This window comes from Taudactylus pleione, unplaced genomic scaffold (assembly GCF_031769625.1).
Source record: "Taudactylus pleione unplaced genomic scaffold, aTauple2 ptg000758l, whole genome shotgun sequence".
In the NCBI taxonomy this organism is placed as follows: domain Eukaryota; kingdom Metazoa; phylum Chordata; class Amphibia; order Anura; family Myobatrachidae; genus Taudactylus; species Taudactylus pleione.
This window is the reverse complement of record NW_028285160.1, coordinates 6,719,465-6,739,930: the sequence shown is the minus strand read 5'-3', so window position 1 is coordinate 6,739,930 and position 20,466 is coordinate 6,719,465. Positions and strand designations below refer to the sequence as shown.

Here is a 20,466-nt window from a genome sequence, read left to right as displayed (position 1 = left end):
AGCCTCTGGTGGGATGCTTGGTGCAGCGAAGTGGCAAAGCCTGTGGCACTGCAAACTGGGCTATTGGGTACAATTTGAGCAAAGGTTTATGTGGACAAATCTGTACTGTGCTTCAGAACAAATACTGTCAGTAGACTTGTAGCATCATGGTGATAAATACAAGTGAATTATGTGCACTATATCAGACTTCTATCAGTTGATACATTAATTTATTCTTTAGACTTTAGCGTCCTTTATTGATTAGGTTTCAGAAACTTTGTGACATACTGTAAGTACCGTGGTACTTAAATAGAAAATAAAGATGTAAAACTAGGGGGGGTTTTTGCCCTTTTTGTGTCCATGGCTATTTGAAATGCTTTTGTGGCAATTTTCATATTTTGTTTTTTAAACTTAATTACCCTTTTTAACTAATTTAATGCAGCTAAGATGGCGCAAATGGCTTTGACATAGTATAAAAAGAAAAATGTTTATTACTTATGTAAAAATAATTTTAATTCTCTTCTATAAATATTCAGTTCTCCCTCTAAAGGCATAAAACACAAACAAGTGCTATAAGGAGGATGCTGTTATAAATAAGGTCACACGTAGTAAGATTAATACATTTTATTATGATTATGATGTACTATTGTGCACACCTGGATGTAGGTAAGGTGGGTATTGTGATGTTTATAGCAGGACGGTATAAGAAGGGAGCACAGTACTAAGATGTCTGCTTGAAGTATCGACCCTTTCATTTGCATATAGTTGGGCACAGAATAAACACATTGGCTTAATTAACCTAATCATGTAGTTGAATTAAATCATAGCGTAGACTGGATCTTTATACTTTTCCTACAGATGACAATGACTTCTCCATTATACCATCCTGCTACAATCCGGAGCAGCTTCCTCCTGAGAATTCCTCCTTCATGGAAAGAAACTTTATCTGCAGACTGAGGTGTCTGCTGGATAACTCTTCTGGGTTTTTGGTAAGTCAGACTCTCCACTTTCTATCAGACACACAGGCTGATCTATAGCAACCGGTTGGATTTACTACCATTGTTGTTTACCGAAATTGGTCCAAAAGCTGGTTGGCTCCGGTTATACAATTTCATACAATAATAGTTATCTACAACACCTACCTATAAGCTTGCTTAATAGTATTATGCAAACTGCATTACCGTGCTCCTAATATAACTAGACCAGATGATGAATAAAAACAAGATTGTCTGGTGGTTGTTATTCTTTTGAGCACTTTTTTTTGTCATTACACTTTTTTTTTTCTTATTGCATTTGTCTCCATTTTCCAGACTTTCATGAAATTGTATATGATTGAAAATGCATTTTGTTTTTCATCTGTGAAACGACTTATCCCAGGGGTAGGCACCCGGTGGCCCTCCAGCTGCTGTGGAACTACACATCCCAGCATGGCCTGCCATAGTTTTAGCATACCCCACATGATCTGAATTTTGTCATTGGTTTGTACTTTGCTCCCCATAGTTATAGGGTTATACACACACCATGATTGATTTTTTTTTTTTTTCTGTGAATATTATCTAGAGAAGCACTACTTTTTCTAAACTGCTGGTCTTTGGACAGGAAATGGGTTAAATAGAATTATTGTTCATGAACCTCACAGTGTTTTTTTTACTAGAGTATGTTCTCATACATTGTGCTTCAGGCTATGAATTTTCAAGGACGTCTAAAGTTTCTTCATGGACAGAACAGGAAAGGGAAAGATGGATCGCTGGTGCCCCCACAGCTTGCACTCTTTGCGCTGGCTACTCCGCTGCAGTCTCCTTCCATCCTGGAGATCCGAACCAAAAACTTCATCTTCAGAACAAAGCACAAGCTGGACTTCACTCCTATAGGGTGTGATGCAAAGTAAGAGCCACAGACTCAGTCTTTTGTCAGCTTTTATTTCCTGTATGTCATTACGGATATATTTATATAAATTACAATAAAATAAGTATGTGCTACAATTCTATTACATGATACCTATGTTCTAACTTCCATAGTAGCAGGGAGAGCAGCTACTACAGGGCCCACAGCTGGAGAGGGGACATTCCCCTGTCATAGCAATATGTGTATAAGTGTTTTATATTTTCTTCCCACTTGGGAGGTATTATCTAGTTACATTGCTGCATTTGCTGTAGGGTTTTCTTATTTCAGTTCCATCCTTAGAATACCTTTTATCTGTCTTGCATTTATCTGCACACTTTTTTCTTCTTCTATCTTACAGAACTAAGTACACACTTTTGTGTTTTATTTGATTTATTTGCATAAGTAAAGGAAAGAAAAATAATTTTATTTGTGCGTTCATTTCTCTGCAGAGGAAGTGTGGTGCTGGGCTACACAGAAGCTGAGCTGTGTGTCCGAGGAACCGGCTATCAGTTCATTCATGCTGCAGATATGATGTATTGTGCAGAGAATCACATCCGAAGTAAGTGCTTTTTTAGATATTTGTGAATGTGTTATTCGTGCCTGTGTATGGCGAGACCCTGACGAGTACTTCTTATGGGCTAGGTCTTACGGGCAGTTTTATTGGGTTATGTATCTCCAAACAAAGATCACCTTGTAGTGCAATGATCTCCATTTTCATAATGCTGCAATTTAGTCACCTGAAATGAACCTCAGGCGATTAATCTCCTCTATAGGGTTTAGTAGGTTGAGCCATTAATCGCTCATTCTAGAGATCTTAGGTGATTCTCTGCAGTAAATGCTCATTAAAATTAGGAGAACAGGAATACTGTTGTTGGGTTTTTTTATTTTTATTTTGGGTGACTAATATCTTGAAATGAATCTCATGAAATCATGTAAAGTCACTTCTGTAGACACTTTCTAGTTCCAGCATCAGAGGAATTAGGAACATTGGTGCAAGGTTTAAAGGCTCACTCCAATAAATATAATAAAATATTATCTGCATATTATTTAAAGCCTGTGACTGTGAGCCACTCAACTCACTGTGGGGTCTATTTACTGAGCAGTGTTAGGAGACAGAGTGAAAAGTGATAAGGTGCCAGCCAATCAGCTCCTAACTGCCATCTCAATGCTGTGTTTGAAAAATGACAGTTGGGAGCTGATTGGCTGGCACCTTATCACTTTTCACTCTGTCTCCTAACACTACTTAGTAAATAGACCCCTGTAACAGTTTGTTAGGTAAAGTGGCTGATATAGTGCAGCGACAGCTCTCCTCCCTATGTTGTTCCTGTTTGCCAGTGGTCTGCATATATAGTGACTGGCATCAACTAAATTGAGATCAGTTCCTCTGAACAGTGTTAATGGATGATTAAAAACAACGAGAGCCCGTGAAGAAATGTAGCTATTCAAGTCCATATATCAGGACAAAGAGTGGAATTGAAAGTGTTTGGAGACACCAAAGTTTAAGTTTAAAAAAAATAAAAAAATGTCAAAGACAAATCCAATGCTTTCATCCTCCTGTAGTTGGTGAATTGTGCAAGATAAGCAGAATAGACTTTGAACAGAATTGAATAATCCATTTATCTTATATCTTCTCTTATTAAATATGTAATGCAATATTCTAGAAAGACTGTCATGGCGAGAGCAATTGTCAGTGTACAGCCATGGCCAAAAGTTTTGAGAATGACACCAGTATTGGTTTTCACAAAGTTTGCTGCTTCAGTGTTTAGACCTTTTTGTCAGATGTTACTATGGTATGCTGAATTTATATGGTATTACAAGCATTTCATAAGTGTCAAAGGCTTTTATTGAAAATTACATTAAGTTTATGCAGTGTGTCAATATTTGCAGTGTTTACCCTTCTTTCTCAAGACCTCTGCAATTCGCCCTGGTATGCTGTCAATCAATTTATGGGCCACATACTGACTGATGGCCGCCCATTCTTGCCTAATCAATGCTTGGAGTTTGTCAGAATTTGTGGGTTTTTGTTTGTCCACCCGCCTCTTGATGATTGACCACAAGTTCTCAATTGGATTAAGGTCTGGGGAGTTTCCTGGCCATGAACTCCGACCACTTGGAGCATCTTGCCATAAGGCAAAAGTGATAACTATCATGCTGGAAAAGGCATTGTTTGTCACCAAACTGTTCTTGGATGGTTGGGAGAAGTTGCTCTTGGAGGATGTTTTGGTACCATTCTTTATTCATGGCTGTGCTCTTGGCTGAGAAGCAACCCCACACATGAATGGTCTCAGGATGTTTTACTGTTGGCCTGACACAGGACGAAGACTTTTGGAGGATGAGCTGGTGTCAAGAAGGGCAGCAAAGAAGCCACTTCTCTCCAGGGAAAACATCAGGGACAGACTGATATTCTGCAAAAGGTACAGGGATTGGACTGCTGAGGACTGGGGTAAAGTTATTTGCTCTGATGAATCTCCTTTCAGAATGTTACATGACAAAATGCTTGTCTGGTGAAGAAAAGGTGAGCGCTACCATCCATCCTGTCTCATGCCAACAGTAAAGTATCCTGAGACCATTCATGTGTGGGGTTGCTTCTTAGCCAAGTGAGTGGACTCACAATTTTTCCTAAGAACACAGCCATAAATAAAGAATGGTACCAAAACATCCTCCAAGAGCAACTTCTCCCAACCATTCAAGAACGGTTTGGTGACGAACAATGCCTTTTCCAGCTTGATGGAGCACTTTGCCATAAGGAAAAAGCGATAACTATGTGGCTCGGGGAACAAAACATCTAAATTTGGAGTTCATGGCCAGGAAACTCCCCAGACCTTAATCCCATTGAGAACTTGTGGTCAATCCTCAAGAGGAGGGTGGACAAACAAAAACCTACAATTTCTGACAAACTCCAAGCATTGATTAGGCAAGAATGGGCGGCCAGCAGTCAGTATGTGGCTCAGAATTTGATTGACTGCATGCCAGGGCGAATTGCAGAGGTCTTGAAAAAGAAGGGTCAACATTGCAAACATTGACTATTTGCATACACTAAATGTAATTGTCGATAAAAGCCTTTGACACTTATGAAATGCTTGTAAGTTTACTTCAGTATACCATAGTAACATCTAGCAAAAAGATCTATAAACACCAAAGCAGCAAACTTTGTGAAAACTAATACTTGTGTCATTCTCAAAACTTTTGGCCATGGTTGTAGTTAAACTTTATTTTTCGGAAACCAAGTCCTATATCTGAAACTCTACATCAACCTATTCAATAACTGATACACTTATTACCTATTATTTTGATCTTTCCCTGGTGACCACTAGTACATAGAACCGGAATTGCTCTAGAGTACTTGTATGCACTACAGGTCACTTGTTGCTGTAGAGTAAACTGCACTATTAGATTAATCAAAAGTTTCGATTAAGACGCAAAAGGTTCCCTCTGAACCTCGTGTCATGTGCTGCTGGTCTCTTTGCGGGTAATGGAAAGATGTATTATAGCGGCACGCATCGTGCTGCTATAACTCTTTCTCCTTCGCCTCTTTACCGAGGCAAAGCAGGAAGCACTACCGATGAGATGTATGAACATCTAATCTGCCGGCGTGGTCCTCTCTCCAGCGATCTCCGCCAGAGCACACATCACTTCAGCCTAGTGCTGATGCGCTGTGTCTCCCTTCCTGGCCGGCTCCACTGGGCTTGTGCGAGATCTTGCAAGCATTGGAGCTAGCAGCCGCTGTGCTATCCCTACTGTGGCGATAGGGCAATGACAGCTGCTACTGCAAAATCAATAGCTGCAGCTGTTGGAACGGTCAGTGCCACTCATACATTGCCCAGCATATCAGCGCGCTATCTTGTCAATAGCGCCAATAATGACACATACGTGTGCTGATACCACTCCTCCCCCATTTTGTCGATTGATACATCTCCCCCAATGACTGGAGAGTAAACCTCACTTGTTTTTGCTTGCACCTCAATGGGGTTTAAACAAAACAGTGAGAATTCCTTCCCAGATAACCCACGTTATTGTAGTGCACGAGGAACCAACTGAACCTCACAGCTAATTGAATCTCCCCCTTTGTTGTAGACCTAATTAACAGATCTGCCGAATAATTAATGGAATAAGCAGTTCTGTAGCAGAAAGCATGGAAGGTCAGAATAGTAGGTGTTGATATTACAACTAAGAACTTGTATCAGGGTGGGGTTGTAAAGTGAGCTTGTAGAGATAATACAGACTTATTATTTGGTGTCCAGAAAAACTGAAACAAATTGGTCAGGAAGAAGTGAATACAATAAACTGTTCCCTGTGGAAACATTATCCTTTTCATGAACATGGCCTGAAAATTGTTATAGGAAATGTATACCTGCTGATATCATTTATGTCTTCCTGCTTAATTTATACTTTATTTTTTAAAATCTAGTGATCAAGACCGGAGAGAGTGGCATGACTGTGTTCAGACTTCTTACTAAAGACAATGGATGGGCTTGGGTTCAAGCAAACGCACGTCTTGTTTACAAAAATGGAAGACCAGATTACATCATCGCAACCCAAAGACCTCTAGCGTGAGTATTTTTGTTAGAGCAACTCCATCATATTCTGCTTACAGTAATGTATGTGAAAGACGCACTTTTTTTTTTTCTTAGAGGAAGTTTAATGCATCTCTTTGTTGTAAAATCTCACATTTAATCCATACTACATAAACAAGTGAGTTTTAATCAATAGTAACTATGCCTATGGACAACTATGTAATCCTTATTACCATGCCAACAAACCGCAGTGATTCCTGTGGTTCTGGCCTACAATGGATCTCCGTAGGTAAACACAGGAAGCAAGAGGTTCTTGTAGAGAACATAGCCATGCTGCTTATAAAGTGTATAATGAATGTGAGTATATGGATACTTACTATTGATTTAAGCCCACATTGCTTGTAGGTTATCCCCTATAAAGAACCTGTGTCATTGAAACAGTCTTCTTTGAAGTCTCATCATGCAGCAAAACTTCTGCAACATATACATTCAGTCGTATGCAAAGAACCCTCTTAGAGCCAATCGTTTATCACAGATTATGGAATAGATGCAGTTTGTAACTTTTATTTTTTCCTTCTTAGGGAAAACAGAAAAATGTGTAAATAAAACCAAATGTACTTTTGTCCCTAAAGTAGGATTGATGGGTAGACTTTTAATCCCATCTCATTCAGCAAGAGAGAAGTGTTTGGTGAAAAACATTCTGTTCACATTGTAAAGTACACCTGTTTCTCGCACCCTGTAATGGCAGTCCTTTTGTTTATTAATGAGAGCCCAACTCATTCATAGGCACCAGTGGCATCACTGAGACTTGAAGCTCTAGTGAATTGCATTGTAATGAATATTGATTTAGTCTACAAAATGGCTGCCGCCTTAAATTTAACAGATAATACTCAGGGGCTGATTCTGAATTGGACGGATCTTTTACATACAGTTTGTACGCAGATACAAGTTTATTCTGCGTTGGATGTAACTTGGCTGGATCTGTCTTTCCGTAAATGTTGTCATTTCTAAGCGACAACAGGTTGCTCGCATGTTACTGCCCTGACTTGTGGGAGTGTCATGAGTATTTATCTAAAGCTCGGGGAAGATTGTGAGTCGTGCGTACGGGGAAGGGAAGACTGCTTCTGACAGATCTTTTAACTAGCATGGGGCTGGTGCAAGTGCCAATACGAATGTTAGCAATTGCTGTGGATGGAGTAAAAACAATTGGCAGCACGGCCTTCCGCTTGCAAGTGCACAAACTCCCTTTTTAGTCTTACAATACTGGCATTAGTATAAGATAGTAAATCAGGTTTCTGTGGCTGCCCGCACCTACGGCCACACTTAGCGTGTGACTCAGAATCTGAACCTTAGACAGGTGGCATCACTTGTGTTACCTGTACTTTCCGGCTAATTGCTCTTAATCAACGTCTGAGTATGTAGGCTCTCAAGAAGTGTGGTCCATATGGAAAGCATCTTAATGTAGAATGTAGAGCAGTGAGGGAAAGCAGAACACTATATTACATCTAGGTCTGGGGAGCTCCTCTAAATATGTCTGGAATAGGCAGCCTCTTGGTAATTGCACATTTTTCCCAGAATTCATTGTTGTTTTCTCAGTATGTCTTATGTTTGTTTGTATTTTCAGAGAGGAGGAAGGAGCAGAGCACTTAAGAAAGCGAAGCTCACAGCTGCCTTTCATTTTTGCAACCGGTGAGGCTGTGTTGTACGAGCCCCCGTTTCCTTTCCAAGGCCTAATGGTCCCTTCACAAAATAAACTTAAAGGCTCTTCAAGTAAAGGAACCTCTGCCAAAGCGACTTCAAATGAGGCACCTGTCAATCCTGCTTCTCTCCTGGGTGCCATGCTGAGGCAGGACGAATCGGTGTATATTTGTCCTCCAGCTCCAAACACCGTTTCTTTTGACAGCTTTTTTAAAGGTTCCACAAGTGAACTGAGCAATAACTTTACCGGTGTTTGGCATGACAATCCGATACCTGTGGCCAATAACAATATGAAGCAAGAGGAAGCAGCTCTTTCCCAAGGAAAGAGTGCAGCGCTCCCTTTAGAACGGGCAGACACCTTCCCAGAGGGCAGAAACAATGAGCTTTACAATATTATGAGAACTTTGGGCATCAACTTTGATGATCTGGAGATGATACAACAAGACGAGGAGTTTTTCAGGAGTGAATTTGAATATCCAGATATTGGGGAGATTGATGTGGCAGACGAAATTCTGTCTTACGTTCAGGATTCTCTCAACAGGAAACCAGATTGCATGTTTATGAATCCACTTCAGCAATTGCCATGCGAGCAGGACTCCAACAATGTAACACAAGACAGCTTGGACGCGCCGCAGATGCATCAGCCAAACCAAGTTATGCCGCAACAGCTGTGTCATAAAATGAAACACATGCAAGTCAATGGCGTGCTCACAAACTGGAACTCTGTCAATGGTGGCGTTCCTTACCAAGAACAGCCAAGTGAACAGTATGTTCCTAGCCTCAACAATGTGGCTCCTGAATTTTACAAATCTGAACTCAGTAGTGCTCCATTTGCTTGCAAGGAGGAATATATGCCTTACCCAGAGTCACTGCCCGCAGTGGCACTACCGTCTAACCTTACACAGATGGACTTTGATCTTGGAAATGTGGAACAATCAATGTACTCTGCTCCCTCAAACTTGGATGGCTTTTTGGAATGTTTATCACAGACACCTGAAATCCAAGATTGTGGCTTAAATGCACAGACCGTTATGATGACTTCCCAGCCTTGCTATTCTGGTGCTGTGTCTATGTATCAGTGCCTACCAGAGCCCCAGCAGTCCTGTCTGAATCAAATGCAGTATAATGCTGTGATGCCAGCTCAGCATCAGATGTTAAACCAAGTAAGCTGCACTCAACAATATGTGCGTACATAGAAAAGTTAAATATCTAGATTTAACACTCCCTGTATACACACCCAGACCTGAGAAGACCTATACTTTATTCTAGATTTCACAAATCTCTTACAAATTAATGTTTCTTGGAGTAAACCTTCGTAACTATAATTAGCATATGAAAAAATGACTAATAAGTTTGCTATAGTATATGTAATGCGTTTGTCGCAAGGAGACGCACGAGCTGACTGTGCTGATTAATTTGATATGCAACACTTGTATATCTGTGAGCACCTGAGTCTGTATATGAAGCACAACGGAACGTGGAATGAAAAAAGCTGCGGCCGCTACATTGTAGCACTTCGTATACAGATTCAGATATACAAGTGTTGCCTATCAAATTAACCAGCACAGTCTGCTCATACGTCCTAGTCAAATCGCATTGTGGTTTAGACGCTTTTTCAGCAAGAACAGACGCCCAGCGCTAGCAGACTCTATTGAGAACTGTTGCCCTGAGAGGGGTCTGTAAGCATGACTGCAGCAACGATCTAGAAGAATACATCTGTATCTGCAACTTTAGATAGATGAGCAAAAAGTTAGTTTTTAAAACGCTACAGGAAATGCCAAGTACCTGTTTCTTTTTCCTTGATGTGGGAATAAAATGTACACTTGGTTAGTTTGTAAATAAAACACATGTAGCAAATTGTGGCGAACTACAGATGTGTCCTCATACACCTAGCCTTAATACGCCATACGGCGCAAGACACCTGGTGTGAGTGAGCCACCAGGGCCCATGTGTCTTTTTGGCCCACACCAGGAGACTCCCCGATTAAGTTAATACGTGACACTTGCATAGCTGTGTGCAACTGAATCTGCATACGAAGCACAACGGAACTTGGTCAGGATAAAGCCGCGGCCGCTGCACCGTATTTGCTATACAGATAGTCGCACACAGATATGTGTCGCATATCAGATTAATCCGTGCAGTATCCTGGTGCGCCTTGGTCGTGATGCACAAAAACTGGTTCAGTACAGCACTGTGTTTGCCATTAGGACAGAATTACTGGTTTGCATAAGTTTGTTTAATAAGACCACCCAATTCCCAGTAAGCCCATTGATGGTTTTCTGTATTGTGGGTATAGAGGTATCTTTCTACCCCGATTCCAGTAATTCAGAGTTCCCAACACCAGAAAGAAATAAAAAGGTAATTAATTATTGCTTGCATTAATAATTCCCACTGAGACATAATTATAGTCAGTGTGAAATATAGAATTTAATAATGTTACAAAGGACAGGAAGGGTAAAAATAAGGCTCATTTTTAATTGTCATTTTAGACTTGATGCTCCAAATTATTTGGAAAAAACAACATTCCAAGCTTTCCGGATAATTAAATTTTCTATTTTTGTCTATATTATAGCAAATCCTGCTCTTTTTTTTGTTGTCAAAGGCACAGGCTGATGAATTTGTAACGAGATGGGCGATAGTAAATGGTTCTGCACTTTTGCTTTGCTGACCCATCCTACACATACATGCCACAGGGTTCTTGCTAATTTTTCTTTTTGCTTTGTGACATTACATTACAGTATTAACATTTTTGAAGGTTGTTTTGTGGTTGAAAGGTAAATCTCAGCAATTTGCATTTGTAATGTATTGCTGCATATTCAGTATAGAATTTGATATTCGGACAAAACCATGTTCTGATGCTATGTATAGTCACCAGTCCATTTATCTGCTTTACTTTGTGGTGCATTAGATGGAAGGTATGCCTATGCAAAAGACACAAAATGTGTTCTGTGCTGGTAGCAAGGGAAATATTCCTGCAATCCACTACACCACCTATTACCAGTATTACATTGATAAACTACTTGTGTGTACACTTTTTTTGTTTGTTTATGTTACGTTAATGGTGCCTCAGTAGTACTGTCAGATTGTGATGCTACTGACCGGTATTGCAATGACATTTATTGGCTGTGTTAGTGATTTGACAACATACAGTAAATATTAACATCTATAAAAACATAGGAAGTTGGGGTATTGTCAGCAGATAAAGAACAGATAAAAACCAGTTCCTCCATTTAGTCTGCCCATTTTCTGCATGGTTTATTATGAGAGCAGAATGGTCTTTAACCCAGGCATGTTTAAAGTTCTTTCCTGTTTTCCCACTACAGCTACTGGGAGTGTATTCCATGCATTGACTCATTTTTCACATAACCACCCAACCCATAGCAGTGAAAGATTTTGTCTACTTATATTAATGCTCAGCCTATATTTTAGGGCTCTCGTTTTTTTGTTGCCATGCTTTGTTTTTTGTTTTTTCTATTTTATACACATCCTGGTGGTGTTGAAGCACTTTTCTCCACTAGGACTCAGGGTGCTACAGAAAACCATTAACATAATACAGAGGTTTCATTTTTGTAAAAAAAAATATATACAGAGGTGAGGCAGCCACTTTGGGTTCACTACATATGTTACACTGGGCAGAATAGGCAAAACTAGGAAGAGATGACATGTAATGGGGGGGGGATTGAGAATACCATATATATTATAAAATCAACAGAACCATGCATCGTTCATCCTACACATGAGCGTACAGTCGAGGCAGTGTCACCTTGGGCGCACTGTAAGAGTTATAATGTGCGAGATCAGCAATACATGGAAGTAAGACATACAGGGGTAAAAAAAGAAACGCGGCTATCATGATATCCACTACATAAATTGTTCCACGTGTTGCTCATACTGCCCATGAAAAGTACCAGATGAGGCAGCCACATACGGCACACTACATAGGTTATAGTGGGCAGGATTAAGCAATTTACAGAAGAGTAATTAATAGTGGGGAATTCCAGAACCTATCTATGTATCTGAAAACCGGGTACAAAGAGGTAGGAATGGGAGCCCGGATAATATAGGTTTTGATGGTGGGAAGGCCAAGATAAAAGCAGGGTTAAAACAAAGTGAGGTTGAAGTGGGCAAAGAAATTGGGCAAGTGGGATTTCAACAAACTAAGGAGGAATGATACAAGGTGCAGGGGACCATGATTGGGTAGTGTGGAGAGATATGGAAATCTATCACTCAGTGTATTACAGCTAGAAGTACAAGGTGAAATAGATTTAATAACAGAGTTGACATACTGCAAAATAAATGAGGACAGGTTGCAATAATAGTAGTAATAATTATAGACAATGTTATGAAACAATGGGTAAGGTACCAGTTTAAATTGCAGGATGGTGGAATTGAGGAGTAGCAGCATGCAGAGGGTGCAGTGCTCGAGAACTTGTGACTTTTTTTCGGAGTAGGGAGTCAAGTCCAGTTACAACTCTTCAGATAAAGCCTGTGTCTGCTACTCAGCCTAAAATATAGATGTGGTGCCAAATACATACTATTAACGCCTGTGATTCTTTCGTGTGTATTATAGTGTTTATGGTGCTAATATGTATTCTCTTTTTTTTTTCCAGCAATTTCAAAATGGTTTTAGCGGTGGAAATGTAAATGAAACGTATGCAGCACCAGTAGATGTGGCAAATAGCACCCAGACTGCCACACATCTACCAGCTCATCATCATCACCCTCATCCTCCTCTTCCTATGAACTCAAAACTTTACCCTGACCTACCATCAGGCGGATTCATGTGAACGTGTGGAGAGCAGCCGGTGTACACGCTGCTGAGTGTGTTTATGTTGGCCTCAATAAACAAAGACTTCATGCTGAAAATGCTTTAAAATCCAGATTACATCCTAAAGAGTTTATTTGGGCTATTTGCACTTCGTAGGCCGTCAGCGGCATACAGATTGGATCGGGCTGGCCAGGCCATACCCGGATGTAGAGAGCGCGTATTTTGGAAAACAAAGAGGCTCTGGTTTTCCCCCACTTACTAAAAGTATATATTATTTTCAGTGGAATTTTAAGTAGGTGTATTTTTGCAATACAGTTCTGTAATATATAACAGCATAAGATAAGTGACAAGATAAGGCAAACTTAGTTACCCCTTCACTAATGTTCCTTAATAGAGCACTTATGCCGTTTTGTATAGTATGGCATGTTAAATTGTTTTTATAAGAGAGTTTCATACCTATATCATTTTATGCCTTTTTAGAAGGAGAAATGTCACCTAACAGAAGCACTTACCTACAAGCGGTAGTTCAATCACTATGTCACCAACCACTTTGCACTGTCTGATAGACTGGATTAGTAACAGTGTGAGACTTCTTTCTCCGTTTCTTTATAATCTTCTCATTTCAGATGGACTTTATAAGATTTAACGTGTCCTGACGTAGTTGTGATGTATTCTACCACTGGAGTTTCATTTAGTGTGTTCCTTTAAAATAATTGGCCATTTATGTTTCAGTTCCTAAATATTCTAATTATGTGATGAAATCATTTTTCGTATATGTTTAAATGCACAGTTTGTGGCTGCAACTAAGTAGCATATTCTGTTATCCATTGTCCATATTCCACCATTATTTGTATGCAAACTAAACCAACAGGCTCAGATGGCCTGTTAATGTCACCAGCCGAGAAATGCAGGAAGGTTCTCAAAGAAGGGCCCAGTTTGTATGTTATTCCTGGTTTCCATTCTAGACCTATATAATCTCCATCAGTGAATAGGGCTGTCCCAAAACTCGAACCCCGACACCAGGCTCTATTATATATTGAAGATTTCCCCCTCCCCCCCATACCCGTTCTGTTCTGTTCCACTGTCTGTTAATGTAAAGCACCAGTGTGCACATCTTGTGCATGTTCACCTGGCCTCAAGTCTCCTGTTGTTGCTGTCTGGAGAAGGATGTAAAGAGGTCCTCGTACACACATCACATCCATGTATCCTCAGACCAGAGTTGGCTGCAGGAAATCATTTAACTGCTAAACAACGAATACAGTTGCTTTGTGCAATTATGTCGCCTATTGGTCGCTTGTAAAGCTGCATCTGCCCATGGTAACATATGAGAGGAGCTTTTTGTTCCCTGTGAAAATATCCTACTCTCAGGTAACCAAACACTACACACTTTTTATTTCATGAAATTCTATAAATATGGATGCAACATTATGCGGACTAAATTCTTGAGATATGTAAAAGTGATGTTTCCACCTCACACAGGGGTATTAATTGTTTTCCCCCTTTAACGAGACATTGTTCTTAAAGCTGATAAAATATTTCATGCAATGTTTTATTCATTAAGTTACGTTTTCTCTACTGTATATGGTAGACGCGTTTCACTTTTCCATCATTTGAGTCTTTGGCAGATTAGTTGCGTGACCAGGGGCAATATGTTTTGTCAGGAGACCACAAAGTGCTTGGCCAGTTCCTTGTGTAGACCGTTCATCTGCCTATAGTATAATAATATTTTTTTTTTTTTTGTATTTAAATATACAGATGACAAAATGCACCCTCCTTCTGTGTAGTGTGTATTACATGACACTACCCTCTATTTTACAATGTCAAAGTGCAAAGACTTATTTTTTCATAGTGGTATGCCCTTAAATAGAAACCATTTCATCATAATCTTAACTTCTCATTTCCTGATGAAATTGTTAAACAACCTTAATTTTAATTATTATTATTTTTATTTATTTTTTTGCAAGTACTGCCACCTATTTTCTGAGTGTATTACGGCTACCAATAACTATTGGATATTTCACACCACATGCAGTGGCATGTTCACATTGCAGGATGGTGTACTAAAATTATATACATTACATAACCACAAGTATATGGACAGTCCTGCATAGCCAGGGTAATAGGTGCATAAAATGAAACATGCAGTCTCCATAGTCGAACATTAGCAGTAGAATTTGTCCTTCTGTCCTATTTGTCCTACTGAATATCTCAGTGACTTTCAATGTTGTAGTGTCATAAGATGCCACCTTTCCCACAAGTCCATATTGTTGAATTTTAATGTGTTGTGACGTGCAACAACAGCTCTGTCACAAAGCAGAAGGGCCACACAAGCTTACAGCATGCTGTCGGCAAGTCCTGAAAAACGTGGCACATAAAAATCATCTGCCTCATGTTGCAACACTCACTACAGAGTTCCAAACTCCCTCAATAGCACAAGAACTGTTCATGGAATGGGTTACCAATGGCCGAATAGCTAAGAACAGGCCTTAGATCACCATATGCAATGTCAAAGTCGGTTGGTTTAGTGTGAAACACACCGCCATTGGGCTCTGGAGCAGTATAAATGTGTTCTCTGGAATGATGAATCAAGCTCTAGTTTAAAGCCTTTCCTTAAAAGTGGAGATAGCAGTAAAGGGTAGGATCAACTCCATATTAATGCCGATAGTTTTTTAATAAGATATTCGACAAGCACATAGGGATGTGATGTTTAGGTGTCCCCATTCTTTTGGCCATGTTGTATAATTTTGTGGCCTATTTATAAATATCTGCATTTTTTTTCCCCCCATAAAGTACACTTGTCGCAGCAAAAACACTTTTCCACAGATTATTTTTGTAGTTATGCAGAGACTGTTCATCCAATAAGAGGTATTCCTGACAATAGAGGGAATTCAGTTCCCTGACATTGCTGCAATTCGCAGTTCCAGAACGGCACATTGTGTCTGCCAGCATCGCAAGTTTTCCCTTACACCTCATAGAGTGCATGGAAAAACTACCATAATTGCCGATACAGCAAGGCATAACGCCCAAATTAAATTCCCCAAACAAAAAAAACTCCATTGTTGCTTTAGCCACTTGCCATTCGCTTACAGGTTCTCTCCCAGATTACACAGAGGAAAGGCGGATCATGAAGGGAGAGGTCTGAAGAAATCCCTTTACAGATGCTCTATCCAGCGGAGCAGTTACCACTTATCTCCGATGCGAACACCATCCTGAGATGACTTTCGCTACAGGGGCCTAGTTCCAGAAAGCTTTCCTTTTTTGGAGTTTGATAAATAAGGCTGTTAACAGCTAGGGATAATTATTGGATTGCATCAATAAACCAGTATAATGCATACTAAAATTAAAATATTATAATCCTACTAATACAAGCATGTTCACACAGAGCTGGCCCTAGCCCATTTGGTGCCCTAGGCAAAATTTTGACTAGTGCCCCCTAACAACTTCCCATACCGAGCTGAACATCCCATCAGGAAAAAACAGGTGGCCTCTTCAGTAGGTGCTGTCGACGTTTTAAGACCCATCTGTCTTTTCATCAGGACATGTCATGATGACAAAACCAATGGGTCTTGAAACATCAACAGAACCTATGTGATTTGTGACAAAATATCACTTTGTTACAACTACAGAGGAGTGCCGCATGTTTTTTTCCTGAGGAGCTGTTCAGCTCGGTATAGGAATTTGTTTATTATGCTAGGAGGGCACCCTCGAGATTACCAGTAAATGTATCCAGAGTGTCGTGCTGAATGTATGTATGTGTGTATATGTGTGTGTATATATATATATATGTATATTTATATATATATATATATATGTGTGTGTGTGTGTGTATAATACAGTATGTGTGTATATATATATATATATATATAGTCCCTCCCCAGCAGTGCCCCTAGTAGTATTTCCCCCCCATCCAGCAGTGCCCCTGGTAGTAGTCCCCCCCCTAACAGTGCCCATAGTAGTAGTCCCCCCTCCAGCAGTGCCCCTAGTAAGTAGTAGTCCTCCCCATCCAGCAGTGCCCCTAGTCGTCCCTCCCCAGCAATGCCCCTGGTAGTAGTCCTTCCCCCCCCCCTAACAGTGCCCCTAGTAGTAGTCCTCCCTCCAGCAGTTCCCCTAGTAGTAGTAGTGTCCCGTCCCCCCCATCCAGCAGTGCACCTGGTAGTAGTCCCTCCCCAGCAGTGCCCCTGGTAGTAGTCCCCCCTTAACAGTGCCCCTAGTAGTAGTCCCCCCTCCAGCAATGCCCCTAGTAGTAGCCCCCCCCTTCCAGCAGTGCCCCCAGTCATCCCCCCTTCCAGCAGTGCCCGACAGACACACACACGAAAAAAAAAATTCCACTTATTCCCCGCTCCGGCGTCCACTCCTCCGTCCAGCGTTCTCGCACGTCCGCCTTCTCTGCATTATGGGAGAGACGTCTCTCCCATCAGCCACTGCGGGAGCCGGAAGCCTGGCTCTGGCAGTGCGCGCAGCAGCCGATGAGAGTCTGTCTGACTCTCATCAGCTGCTAAAACAAGCACACAGCTGGCGGCTGTGTGTTTGTTCCTGGCAGTGTCCACACTACCGCCGTGCGCCTGTTCCTATGGAGGCGGAGCCGTGTCAGTCACTGCTCTGCTCCTCAAAGGCCCATGGGAGGAAAGGACGCGGCTGGGCATGCGCTGCCATCTTGTTTCCTCCTGTAGCCAGAATGAGCTTCTGGACAAAAGCTCATTCTGACCTGGGCGGCTCAAGTTGCCACTGCGCTGCCTAGTCGGAGCTGAGCTCCGATCGCGGAAGTAGCAGGGTAGGGAGGAGGGGCGTGCAGTGCCGGTGGGGGGGGGGACCGTGGCAGAGCCCTGGAATGCCCCTAGGCATTTGCTTATTATGCCTAGGGCCGACTCTGTGTTCACAGGATTTAAGGGCATGAAGTAAACGGGCCCCTTGGTCAGTTGCATTAATATCTCTTGAAAATGCGGATTACCCTTACTGGGGAACTGTCCCTTGTATTATTTTTGTATTGCGTAAGATTAAATATAATTCCATTTAGAATCTTGCTACTTTTGAAGATGCAGTAATAGGGAAAAGGGTAAAGGGGAGACCCTAAGCACTGGTACCAATATTGGTTCAATATGTTATATTGAAGGCAGAAAAAACTCCATAATAAAATTATTTTAATTGGGTAATGATGCCCAATACCAATAGAAAGTTGGAGGTGCACCCAAAAGAGTAAGTTACATAGCAAAAAAAGGGAAGAGGAGAGTACTCTCTATTTTTTTTTTACTTTTGAAGATGCACAGCTCTGATTATTATTTTGTTATTATTTTTATGCCCTTCCTGTCGAGTGCAATTCTTACAGGTGTACCATTTGCAGTTTGAGTGTAAAAACATTCTGTAAACTGCGATAGTTAAACTCAGGTGTGCCACAGGTTGGTGGTCCACAACCAAGTCAAATTATTAATTAGCAGTGTGATAAGTATACCCAGTGCTGGTGGCTGTCATTGATAAAATATGTGGACAAACAGAAGTGCCACCCTGTCCACGGCCACATAATTAAACCTGAGGGTGACAGGGAAGCACAATTAACTTAATTTTGTCACTTTTTCTGAATTTCTCAAAAACAAACTTTTGGCCTAGGGGTGCCATCAAGAAAGTTTGGGAAGTACTGGTTAAACTTATAAGTTACAAGAATATACTACACTCAAATGCCTAATTTTTGCCCGACACTTAATGTCTCAAGTATAAAGTGTTTGTTTTAGTAGTTTTAGCCATACTATACAATTTTTAATAAATTCTATTATTTACATTTAAGTAAAATACCACTTTTATTTTCAATGTCACAGAGTTTACTGTGTATAGTCTTTTAAATAGCACCAGCCATCTACACTTCACACCTCAGTGATGTCACTGGTTCTCTGGGTGTTTGCAACAAAGTGCTTTTTAAGTTGTTATGACCTGTTACAATAATGAGAAATTTAATTAAAGGTGAACTTATAACATTAAAAAAAAAAAAGCTGTCCATTCAAATTCACTGCCTGGAAAATAAAAGCTTGTTGCAGGTTTGGCCAACCACTGTTGTTTGATTCTATATTCTCAGTTTAAGATTTGATTGAGCAATTGCCATTTAAAATAGAGGCAGAGTCACTTCAGTGTCAGCTCTCCTTAATCACTCACATGACTGCAGCATGCAATATTTTTTTTATTTATTTCATATAAGTTAATTCTATTGAGAAAAAAATGCTGATATTGGTTTATCCTAAATCTGTTATCCTAGGAAACAATAATCTTCACTTCATGTGTAAATCAATTTTTGCCTTCATTTAACCACATTGTGTATAAACAGGGTTCAATATAACACATTTAAAGTAAGGAGAGTGACGTTTTGTAATATATTAATTTTATACTTGCTCCTTTCTCCTTATGAGACTGGGAATCCAAACATTGCATGGATATAGTGAAAGCCTTTCTGAGCACCAGGAAAATAACCTGTGCCTTATCTTGTGTTTTTATGTATCATTTACGTATGTGTGTATTATATATATGTATATATATGTGTGTGTGTGTGTGTGTGTGTGTGTGTGTGTGTGTGTGTGTGTGTAATATTCATATATACATACATACATACACATGCAAACTTTAGACTCTATGCAATGTTTTTGGACATGTCAACCTGTCCAATCACTGAGGAAGGCATATGCATTAGGGTTTTCTTGTACAGTAGAAATTAAACAGTATTGAGGTTTTTCTTTTGATATTACTTAATGATGAAATTATAACATTGTGTTATGTTTTAGGTTGTTTTTGTTTGTTTTTTTGTTTTGATGGGGGGTTGCCTTTTTTAAAATCAGCAATCCATTATGGATTATTAAAATATGAAAGCATCCACTAGAGTTTGATTTATTGCAGTCCATGCTTGCTTGGAATGAAGGATTCTCTGGTTGAATTTTTGTGTATTGTACCCCAAGCTTTAGTTCAAAAGTGTTTCCATCACTCTTCATTGATGCCTGTCATAAGAGCCTAAGATGAAAATTGCTCTGTTATATGCCTGTTACACTAAAAATGCCTAAATGCAAGTTGTTGTTTTTTTTGTTTTTTTTAGCATATTAAAAAATATGAAGGCATCGTCCATCAGGTGTACTCAGTGTTTGCGTTTTGATCTCTAACTTTTATATTTGCAAATGGCACCAATGGCTAGTTCAAGAGATGTCTTAAAATGCTATTCTGTTGTGTAAAATCTGTCCTGAACAAAAAAAATATCAGTGAAGGCTGCTTTGAGTTGGAGCATTACTAGTGTGCTAATTGTTACATGTTACTATACCTGCTGAATTATAATCTTTTATTTTTTTTTAATAAGCTGTAAAGTGTAAACACAATTATGTTCATATCTAGTTGCAGAGATCTTTTTGTGACGTCAAGACTTCTCTAACACTTTTTTTTGTAAGTCTTGTCTTTCACAAAGGTTTAAAATCAAATTTTTAAAAGAATACTGCTTTGTATTTTTTTTAATCTAAAAATCATTTGAATTGTAGATGCAAAAATGTTTTAAATAAAAATTGTATATGTTAAAGTGATGACAATGTGTGTGCTGAGTAACTTATGTCATGAACAATAGCAGCCTTCTACGTAAGATTATTATAATTCTGAAAACTATTTGCCAAG

At 39.9% G+C, this 20,466-nt stretch overlaps 1 protein-coding gene across 1 annotated transcript in view; it reads left to right on the top strand.

Annotated features, from left to right (window-relative positions):
• The window catches only part of AHR (aryl hydrocarbon receptor), a 140,218-nt gene extending 120,809 nt beyond the window's left edge, over window positions 1-19,409 (top strand). The window contains exons 6-11 of the mRNA XM_088457389.1: window positions 838-968; window positions 1,661-1,863; window positions 2,313-2,422; window positions 6,272-6,413; window positions 8,002-9,238; window positions 12,686-19,409. Of these exons, the coding sequence (XP_088313515.1) occupies window positions 838-968; window positions 1,661-1,863; window positions 2,313-2,422; window positions 6,272-6,413; window positions 8,002-9,238; window positions 12,686-12,862 (2,000 nt within the window). The 3' untranslated portion in view covers window positions 12,863-19,409. The remainder of the gene's footprint in view (window positions 1-837; window positions 969-1,660; window positions 1,864-2,312; window positions 2,423-6,271; window positions 6,414-8,001; window positions 9,239-12,685) is intronic.
• The last annotated feature ends 1,057 nt before the right edge of the window (window positions 19,410-20,466 follow it).